General features: G+C 33.4%; 1 protein-coding gene and 1 long non-coding RNA gene across 3 annotated transcripts; both read left to right on the top strand.

The window, feature by feature from the left end:
• Positions 1-867: 867 nt before the first annotated feature.
• On the top strand, positions 868-4,517 carry LOC145044926 (histone acetyltransferase HAC1-like). Its single transcript, XM_078993283.1, has 7 exons — positions 868-1,091; positions 1,910-2,218; positions 2,306-2,423; positions 2,516-2,653; positions 2,749-3,196; positions 3,335-3,739; positions 3,833-4,517. Exons 2-4 carry the CDS (start codon positions 1,912-1,914, stop codon positions 2,562-2,564), a joined length of 474 nt encoding a protein of 157 aa, XP_078849409.1. The 5' UTR covers positions 868-1,091; positions 1,910-1,911; the 3' UTR covers positions 2,565-2,653; positions 2,749-3,196; positions 3,335-3,739; positions 3,833-4,517.
• Positions 4,518-4,763: 246 nt separating this feature from the next.
• On the top strand, positions 4,764-6,441 carry LOC144997967 (uncharacterized). Of its 2 annotated transcripts, none has more exons than XR_013660035.1 (3): positions 4,764-5,791; positions 5,900-6,049; positions 6,134-6,441. It is a non-coding gene; the product is annotated as an uncharacterized LOC144997967 (long non-coding RNA). The 2 variants fall into 2 exon arrangements; XR_013660036.1 differs by having other exon boundaries at positions 6,114-6,441.
• Positions 6,442-11,000: the final 4,559 nt, after the last annotated feature.

Here is an 11,000-nt window from a genome sequence, read left to right as displayed (position 1 = left end):
AAGCTCGTATCTCAGATCAAGTACTCCAGCGTAGAATTAAGAATTGAGGGCCCGCTTCAGGTTCACATCCTCGCTGACGTGCAAGTATCATTATCTAGGGATTTTTCAAGGAGTACTCTACCTCAACTCACCTCTGACCTCGACTCATATCTTTCCGCCGGCGACCTCGAGCTCACTTCACCTCACCAGAGACTGCAACGATTGCTCAAGTTTACAAGCCCTAGGTTAGATTAATGTTGAAGTTAATTGTTATAGAATTTTGACTTGAAGAAGAAAGAATTTTTTTATGGACAATCATACCACCATGTTTGGATCCATAAAAGAAAACAATCTTGCTTTTAGTAGTCCTAATCTGTCTTCTTCAACCCTTTTGGATTTTTCACCTTCTTACTTTAGTTCCACAGACATATTCATGGGATGTTTTGATCCAATCGTTTCCCCAGAGGAAACAAATTTGAACCCTCTTGATGACTATCAAGAATTCTTTGATGATCGATCGGTTCAAGACTTTGCTATTGAATGAAAAATGCATAATGGACACATACATTCTTGTTCAACTATGGTTTCCAGTAATTAGACAAGGCAAACATGGGGCCCATGTGAAGGAAGATTTGGGCCCATTTATGTGATTGAATCCGCTTCGTATGTGTTCGATCCAGAGATTTTAGGGTTCTTTGAGGCGACCTCAACCCAGCAGCTCGTATCGGGAGAAGGTATTGCTGGTAAAGCGTTGGGTACAAACCAATAGCTCGTATCAGCAGCTCGCAGGTTGTGCATCATCAGCCACACACCGTGTTTTATAGGCCACAAAGACTTAGAGTATATGAAATTGAAATCGAAATTGGTATTATCTAGCTGAATCAATATCAATTTGACTCCAAATTGCAGTCAATCGAAGGATTATTTGGTAAGGTGCACTCCTCTGTATTGTAAAAATTGCTCTTCTTTCTCCTTTATTCATGCCTCTGATTTCAATTTTGATTCTTCTTGTATTCTCCTCTGTAAAACCCTAACTAGAAAAGCGATACAGATATTAATCGTGATTTCCTCCTCCTTCCTTGATCCCCAATTCTACTCTCTAAGCATCTCAGGTACGCTCCATTCCATCTCCCTTATTCTCGTTTTTTTATGTCTCAGGTGAGACATCCATCTCCCCTACTTTTTTTCTTCTTAATCCCATTATGATAGTTGTTCACAGTCGCACACAGCACCACACACACATCCACATGTTTACTATTTTGATTCTTTCTGTCTATTTTTGCTGATAAGTTAGGGTTTTGGTCTCTTTGTTGTGGACTATGAATGGTGAATGATTCTGGTACATGGGTAAAGAGAATTTAACTTATACTTATAGTTGCTACTCCTATTCCTACAAAAAAATGAGCTCAAATCTGTCTTTGAATTCAATTTAGATACTTTTCAAATGCCAAGTGAATTCTTGTGGATGATTTGTTTCAGTACTGATAGGTTTTACAAAAAAAAAAATCAATTTTGAATCTATGCCCTTGAGGGCGAATGATTTATTCCCTCATGGATTCAGTTAAGAAGACATTTTGTTCTTCCAAGACAAACCATATTGTGCTAATTGCTAGAGACTAGAGAGTTAAAAGACTTTGTCTTAAATTGATAAAATAAAATTGAATGTTAGATATATCTAGAGGTGTAAACATTGAGCTTTATCCAACTCGGAAGGCATGTTAGGCTGGGTTTTACCCATTATTTACTTTTGTAAAGTGCAAAAACAACTAATAATTCACATGATACAGAAGTATGGTAGTAATACTAATCAGTCTTACATGAACCAGAAGCAGTTTGATTTCATTAATGGGGGCACAAAGAATGAGCAACCAGATGATGCCTACTCCTGGATTTAATAATAGTAATACTAATCAGTCTTACATGAAAACAGATATGTCCAACAATGTTGTTGGGCTATCGACTATTGACTCGACAATGGTATCTCAACCACTGAACCAGAAGCAGCAAGTTGGTGGCCAGAACAGTCGCATATTACATAGCCTTGAGAGCCATATGGGTGGGGGAATCAGGTCTAGTTTACAACAAAAAGCTTATGGCTTTTCAAATGGCTCAATAAACAACGGATTAGGAATGATGCCCAAGAATTCACCTATGATGAATGCTTTAGGAACCTCAGAAAGCTATGTGACACCTTCTCATTATGGAAACATGAATGTCCATCAACAACAGATGTCACAAGGTACTCTCTCTCTCTCTCTCTCTCTGCTTTTTTCAGTGTAGTATCCTCTTTAATGTTGATGGGGTACTTAATGCGTATACTTTGCAGGTGATGGTTATGGGAGTAGGACCACTAATTCTTCTCGAACTGGAAACTTTTATGTTCCCACAACCTCAAATACATCAATGATGAATAATCAAAGTTCCTCTCAAAGGTCCTGCATCAGGTTATTCCTTTAGAAAGGAAATTGTTATAGGAGAACTTTTTAATTTTTTTTAAAATATATTAAAAAGTTTGGCTTGTTACATGTTTGTGCAGTGCATTTTTTGCAAGTCAAAAGAATGCAAAGAGTGGCATAAAATATTAATGGATTGAAATAATGTTGATGTGGTGGATAGTGCTAAAGATTCAGGGAGCTCTCAGCCTTATCCCTCTACTTTACTCGGCATTCCAGAGGCAATATTCAGTTTCTTTTCTTTTTTTTATATATACAATATACATGTTAATATATATGTGTGAGTATGATTGTTGGTTTTTGTATGTTGATACAGGGTAGTGCAAGAAAATAATTTCAACGGTTGCAGGGACTAATGGAAGAGTCTAAATAAATGATTGTTCTTCGTATGTATTTGCATTGTTGGTGATTCAAGCAAGTTTTTGATGTGCCTGAGACCTGTAAATCTTCCTTCTAAGTGTAAAAATTACTAGAGTGTATGTAACCTCATAATTTGTTGTATTTTCAAATTTTTGCAAACTGTCTTGATGTATCTAAACTGGATGATGGTGATGAAACTAAACTCAGGGTGTTAGGGAACAGTTCTAAATGCAATAACAATTGCATCCAGATCATCTGCAACCCCAACAAATGCCTGAAGACAGTTCTCAACATCAACAATCAGCTCTAATACTTCAAAACCATGATTCAAGATAACAACAAAATCAACATAATTTGAAAAATACTGTTTTTCAGTTTTCATATAAACTGTGCCAAGTACCATGGTAAGGCCATCACATCTTGAATAAGTCCAAGTAAAAATGTTAAATCTGACATGTAAACCTGTTTATTTTATTATTAATTCTTCTACTTAACTTAATTACTCCATAATGTCTCACGGTATCATGTTTATCTTACTGTAGACGCATATTCCACCAGAATTGTGGCGAGTGTCTGATTGTAAAGTGGTGAGGGAACCTTATTCTTGATTTCAAGTCCTGTGTCCATAAAACGACCTTAATAAATAAGTAAATGCATGGTACTTTCTCAGCAAAAAGAAACCCCAACACAGAGATGTAGACATCTACAGATCAAAAAAAGATTCTAAATACATAATCAATGGTGGTTGCTCTTATGTTATCGACTCTCATTCCCCAATATCCAATTGAATAAAGTTTTAACCCTACTATACTCAAAAAGGATAGAAGCATGGAAAAGAATAATAAATGGTGGTTACAGAAAGTCTTCGTACTGTCACGTACATGTGGAACACTGCTGCCACAGGTGATGGTGGCAGCAATGGGAAATTCTTCAGAGCTGTTTCAAAGGTAAGTCTGCAAAGAAATTAAAAAAAAAAATTAAATTGTGGGTTTCAAAATTATTATGATTCAGATCATATAATAACTGAATACAAACTTTAGCTTGTGGAAGTACAAATCCCATTCTTCAAGATTTGATGGTGACAATCTCCAATCATATGGAACAGCAAGAATAGCATTTGCCTCAAACCAAAATTCAATGCACCATTCTTTCCATACTGATGAAAGAGGACCTGATAATCAAGAATTCACATTCAGGGACTATATGTTACAACTTACATATAGCGTATAAGTGTGTGTGTTTATGTATATACAGATGGAGAGATGAAAAGAATGTTACCTGTTATATAACCTGGGTCAAGTTTTGTGATAGCTGAAAGGCCACTATCTAGATGTGACTTACACTCTGGATGATCTGTTTGATTGTAAGGATCAAGCATCATGCATTTAAGCCAACAATTCATTACAGAAAGACACTACATGGTAGATTGTAGCCTTCTTCTATCATCCACCAAATAGTATTAGATAGAAAATGTGAAATGTAGCTTTACTTCTACTATACCATATATAAACAAAAGACCAGAAATGAATCACATTTTATTTGGATATAACATCCAATGTGGCAATATGTCTTTTCAAGTTGTTACACAATCTGGTAGTACCTTTTAAACTTATAAGTTATAATCTACCATATCTTTTTCCTAAGAATATATACTCATCATATATGATATCTCTAGGATCATCACTTATATGTTTAAAAAAGGAGTCACACTTTGGTTTTCCAGGTCAAATCTAATACATTTCACATGTGTTTAAACTAATTATTGTGATTTCAAGTACCAATGATAAGTTTAAAGTGTTTGACAAAAGTGATTATGATTATGATTTTGTGATTATTTGGGGTCAAAAAATTTAGATTTGGAGATGCTTATCCCTAACTTTATGCACTTACTTATCGTTAACATGTTTCTTCTAACCCCTTAAAATCAATACATGTTCAAATTATAAACTATATCATCACTTATTGTTTACATTACAACTGCATATACATGCTTTTTCATTTTATATATTTCTTATGCAATATCAGAACTAATGGTTGATATATCCCACACTTAATTTGTCTACTCATAAAGCTGCTTTGGAGGGTATCATCATGAACACGAATCAGTCTCTGTTAGGTCAGTTACTGATGCACGCCCACAAGGTGCTCGACATAATGTCTATGTTAGGTTTTCACCTAGATGAGACCACTTTTGGCTACCAAGCCTATCGATATGCACCAAAAGGACTTGAGAACAAGATAATTGAACTACAAGTGTCGGGTTGACCGCAAACCCAATAGTCAACTTTTCTGGTGTGGTGGGGACCAATGTTGGCTCAAGAACCGATGTTTCATTTGATGCCAAAACTGGAAATTTCACCAAATACAATGTTGGAATTAGCTTCTCTAATCCAAATCTTATTGCCGCTTTCACCTGTTGAGCTCTTTATTTTGTTATATAAAAAATTAATCTTTTAAAGTAATTATGTTGATGATTAATTAATTTAGTATTGTAACAGGAATGACAAGGGGGACACACTTACTTCATTATACTACCACATTGTTAAGCCGTTGACCAACACAACTGTAAGTGCATTATACTACCCTGTAAGCCCTTTGTGACTTCTGTTGCAAATCCTTTATTCAGTGATCTTTTCATGGTAAAAGGTAAAAGCCTCATGCCAGTTTCACATGAAACTTTCTGAAAAGATTAGGTTTATTTAACTTATTCAGTTCTTAGCTGTGCATATACTTGTAGCTTTTATTGAAAAAAGCAATACCGTTGTGCTTCCCTGCTTGTTGCCATCCATGGATGTTATGTAAATCTTTGTTGGGTACTCGAATATGGAATAAAAAAATACAACCATATCGGATTCACATAATAGTTTGTGATAAAGATAAAAAGGAGTTAATTATGCATTTTTTTGTAGCATAGTCAGTCACCTTACTGTCAGATTTAATTCGGAAATATGTGGTGTAATTTGTAGAAAGAACAACACATGGATGACCCTTGCAGCTCGGTAACTCCATATGATTTCCTAAAAACTTTTCATCCTTTTCTAGTTCTTACAATGAGTGATATCCTTAATAGGTTCCAGAAATAATAAAATTGTGCTTTGTGTATGTAGGTTTGTTATTGTGATCCAAACACCATGGTCCAGTCCTTGTGATTCCCCTCAACATTGCATTCTTACAAGCAGTAGTCCCACACTTGGCTTAAATCTAATTTGAGAAGGAAAAAAATCCCAATTCTGGATTGCTAGGGCCCACTTTTGTAGGTAGGTAATCATAATCATATAATTTGTTTTGTTGGTAAACAATGAGTTGTAATAAAATTTTCAGTTCCTCTGTCCTGGAAATAGGAAGCAATCCGGTGTACTCAATTGAACGCCTTCGCGAAGAGAATGATGCGGTTATTTTAGCAGTGGGGGCAACAAAGTCACGAGACCTCCCTGTTCCTGGACATGAGCTATCACGTGTGCATTTTGCAATGGAATTTCTACATGCAAATACTAAAAGCTTATTGGATAGCAATCTTGAAGATGGAAACTATATAAGAGGAACCAAACGTAGCGCATTGTACTCATTTATTTTCTAATTATAACAATATACTTCCATCTTCTTAATAACAATGTACAATCGGATCCCCTTAGTTGTTCGAACGATTATTTGTATGGCATTAAATTTATGAAATGGATTCTATATTTTGTATATGATATTTTATTTTCTATTATGAAACATTAAACACAAATTTAATTTGAAAATAAGTAAATCCATAAATAACTTTTTTTTTTAACATTTACAATTATGATATGCAAAAATGTGTGTCATCTTCATTTATGATATGGCCTTTCTTGACAGGGACTTCCTTGATACGCAATGTGTGTCATTAACACGCACGATGTAAGGTTACGACACGCGAATGCGTGTCGTCTTCCTTTATGACAGGGAATTTCTTGATACGCATTGCGTGTCGTAAACGCGCGTCGTAAATACGCGTCGTCTCTCTTTATGACAGGGCCTTCCTTGACGCGCTTTTGCGCGTCGTCTGAGCCTTTTAGGACGTGCAATGAGCGTCGTAAAAGGCTGTTTTTCTAGTAGTGAAAGCACTTCTCCTTAACTAGTTAAGCACTTATTTGCCTAAAGCTATTTTGTCTCCCATGCCATGAAGGTAAGCAATGCTTTTGATTAAACTAATTCAAAGCCCATGCCATCCTTTTTTCTTCTCTTATTTTCAAAATTAAGAGTTAAAAAGAACACAAAACTTTTATATTTTATAAACCAATTTTATAAAATATAAATTTCAACTTTTTGGTAAAAGACAAAAGAATTTATCTACTCCAAATTTTGTGTATGTCTTATTAATTCATACCATATGAATTATGTAATGTTACTTGCAAATGAAAATTATTATTTCCTAGAAATAAACACTTTCCAATTAATGATAAGAGTTTATTGAATATTTATTAAAACCTATTTCTAATAAATAATCAATTGTATCAAGTTGTTGTTAGTGTGACCCATTAGTATCATATGTTAATTAGCAGTACCAATTTAACATGATTCTTAAGCATACAAGATCTTTCAACCTCCCACTTGCGCAAAACTCATATTAGACTGATATAGACAATAGAGAACATCTACCAACCTTTCACTGCCCTTATCAACAAACAAATTTTTACCATTCTATCATCTAAGTTTTCTCTAGTTATACATGCAATAAAATTTCCAAAGCATGAAGCCTACAACTAGCATACAATTTTGGTACATAAATCATAAAACTAGTTAGCATAATATCTCTTTTGGTAGCTTTTAGCTATTAGCCTTTCAAAAGCTTATCACCTCAAGTGTGATGCCTATAGTGGTTCACAAACACCATAAACAACAGACGACATTGGGAGAGAGGCTAGACACTCCAAAATCGGCTATCTCTCTCTTCCTAGAACACTTAGGGCGATTTTAGCTAAGGTATAACACATATATATATTATAGGATTCCAAGAGTCATGGGTAAACCCTAATCCATACACTTAGGTTATGATCCATATCTCATATGGGCTAACTCTTCATTGATACTTACATAAACTTAGCCCATCATAAATCAATAGCCCAAACAATATATATATATATATATATATATATATATATATATATATATATATATATATATATATATATATATATATATATATATATATATCACTGATTTACATAATCAGTCCCCGTTAATTTAATTAGTCTCTTTTGATCACTAAATTAATTCCAAATTAATTCTTGATCAAAACTAATTAAATATTATGAGTTCTCAATTAATATATTATACTTATAATATATTAGTAAATCATAGATAGCCTCTTTCTCAAATATCCATCCTATCAGATTGTTCTAGTGAAGGCAACCCAAATGGACCATGTTACTCTCGGGTCAAGAACATACCAATTATGGTAATGGGCTTAGACACTTAATCCAACACAATTAGTGTATAAGGTAATTTTATCAGTTATCCCTTTGTCATAGACATGATATTGAAGATGAGATACAAATCACAATCAATATCATGTGGTGTTCAAGTTTTGGTAAGGTGACTTTGATGTCTACCTCTCAACACATAGGAGTAATAAATCCTATCATGACTACGTAAGCCTTTTGCGTAGTTCACACCATACCTAAAAATTGCTTTTATAAATGCTCGATTAAGGACCGACATTTGACCATATCAAAGCACAACACTTCTTACACTTAAGTCTCCCTATGTATCTCAGGTGTTAAGGATACAAAGATAGTACCTTTTAATCAACTATCACACATGATAACGATCCATGAGGTGATCTGGATGAGGGTAAGTTCATTAGTAGTTCTCTTACAAGTACCTATGAAACTTGATCACACAATTATAACTGATTATGTACTTTTAGAATAGAGTAAGTTACATGAATGGTCCTTATGGTTTTGGGTAATTTGTGTACTTTATAATTGATCCCAAAATTATAAACGACTATAAACTTTTAGAATAACAAGATTATGGATGGATTAAGCATGTTAATATAGAACACAGGAAGTATTGATGTTATAATCATATCCCATTATATCAAAACACTATATAATAGTTGGTGTTAGAATGTTCCAATATCCAAATGCTAAATCCAAATCAAAATTCAAATTTCTATAATAACATAGTGTTATAATTGAAGAGTGACCACTCATACTTAGCTTAGAAGAAGGAATCAATTAATGGCTTTAACTAAACTTATTTTGTGTGAATTCTGCGAATATTATCATATACGTATTTGACTTTACTCTAAGTATAGTTAAATATCTTTGCTTATATTATTGGTGCTATTTTGTGAAATAGAGTCTCTTAATTTGATTAAGTATACTCTCAAAGTCATAATGATTTCTATCTGGTCCTTGAATGGATGAAAATCAACATAGTTTTTCAATGAACTCATTCATCCAATCGTATTTGATTTCAACTTCCAAAGTAATCTATTCTTATTTTGTAGTATATTGTGTCATTTTGTTTTTCGTGGACCTCATTCCAACTAAACTTACTTTCACCCCACAATGAAGTCAAAAACCAATTATTACTAACTTCTAGGAATAATTGGTTTTTGACTTCTTTGTGGGATGAAGAGTAAGTTTAGATGGAAAGAGATCCAAGAAAAACATAATGAAATAATTTACTACAAAATAAGAATACACTACTTTAGAAGTTGAAATCAAATGCGATTGGATGAATGAGTTAATTAAAAATCTATGTTGATTTGTACCACTGAAGATCGCATAGAAATCAATGTGACTTTGAGAGTATACTTAATCATGATAAGATACTATGTCACAAAAGATCACCAATCATATAGTTCAAGATATTTAACTATGTCTAGGGTAAAGTGAAATATAGAGATGCTAGTATTCACAGAATTCACACAAATTAAGTGTAGTCGAACCCATCTATAAGACTTTATTATTCTAGAAATGAGATTTACATTTGGATTTAGTATTTGGATATTGGAACATTGTGACAACAACTATTGTATAATGTTTTGATATACTTGGATATGATCAAAACATCATTACTTGTTGTGTTATAGATTAACATGTTTAATCCATGAATAATTTTTTTATTCTAAAAGTTCAACATCGGTTATAGTTTTGGGAGCAATTATGCATTAAGAATAATATGAATTGGATTGGTCGACTTTCACCAAATGAAAGTAGGTAATGGGCTCTAACCAAGTTTCATAGATACTTGTTAGAGAACTAGTATTCAACTGACCCGCATCAAGATCACCTCATGGATCGATATCATGAGTGATACTTGATTAAAAGGTACTATATTTGTATCCTTAATACCTAAGATACATGGTGGGACATAAGTGTAGGGAGTGTTGTGCTTTGATATAGTCAAATGTTGATCCTTAACCGGGCTATTATAAAATCCATTTTCAGGTATGGTGTGAGCTATAAAAGAGGCTTATGCAGTCAATATAGGATTTGTTCCTCTTATGAGTTGAGAGTTAGACATCTAAGGTGCCTTACCGAAAGTTTAACACCTAATGATATTGGTCATGATCTGAATCTCGTGTTCAATATAATGTCTGTGAGAAAGGGATAACAGTTAAACTTACCTTATACACTAATTGTAGCCTTAAGCTTTTTAGGAATTGGACATTGATTTATTGGAACAAAGTCCTATGTTGATGGGGGGATAGGGAAATGTTGCTACACGTTCACCACTGTCTATATCAATCTACTACGAGTCTTGTGCAAGTAGGAGATTGAAAGATCTTGTATGCTCATGAATCATATTAAAATTATATTGCTAATTAACATATGATCTTAAGGGTTTCACTAACAACAACTTGATATAAGTGATTATTTATTTGAAATTGATTTTAATAAATATTCAATAAACTCTTATAATTAATTAGAAATTATTTATTTTATGGAAATAATAATTTTCATTAGCAAGTAACATTACATATTCCATATGGTACGAATTAATAAGTCATGCACAACATTTTGGACTAGAAATACTTTTGTCTTTTAGTGAAATGACAAAGCTTATAAATTATTAAAGAGATTACAAGTTTATAAAATTTTGGCTCTTCTTTTCTACTTGCAATTTTTGAAAATGGAAGAAGGAAAAATAAGGCATGGGTTTTGATTAATTTAATCAAAAGAATACATGACTTACGAGTATGGGGAACCATTAGGCTTTAGGTGCATG

Source organism: Lactuca saligna, chromosome 5, assembly GCF_052625555.1.
Source record: "Lactuca saligna cultivar CGN05327 chromosome 5, ASM5262555v1, whole genome shotgun sequence".
In the NCBI taxonomy this organism is placed as follows: domain Eukaryota; kingdom Viridiplantae; phylum Streptophyta; class Magnoliopsida; order Asterales; family Asteraceae; genus Lactuca; species Lactuca saligna.
This window is presented reverse-complemented; position numbering and strand designations above follow the sequence as displayed.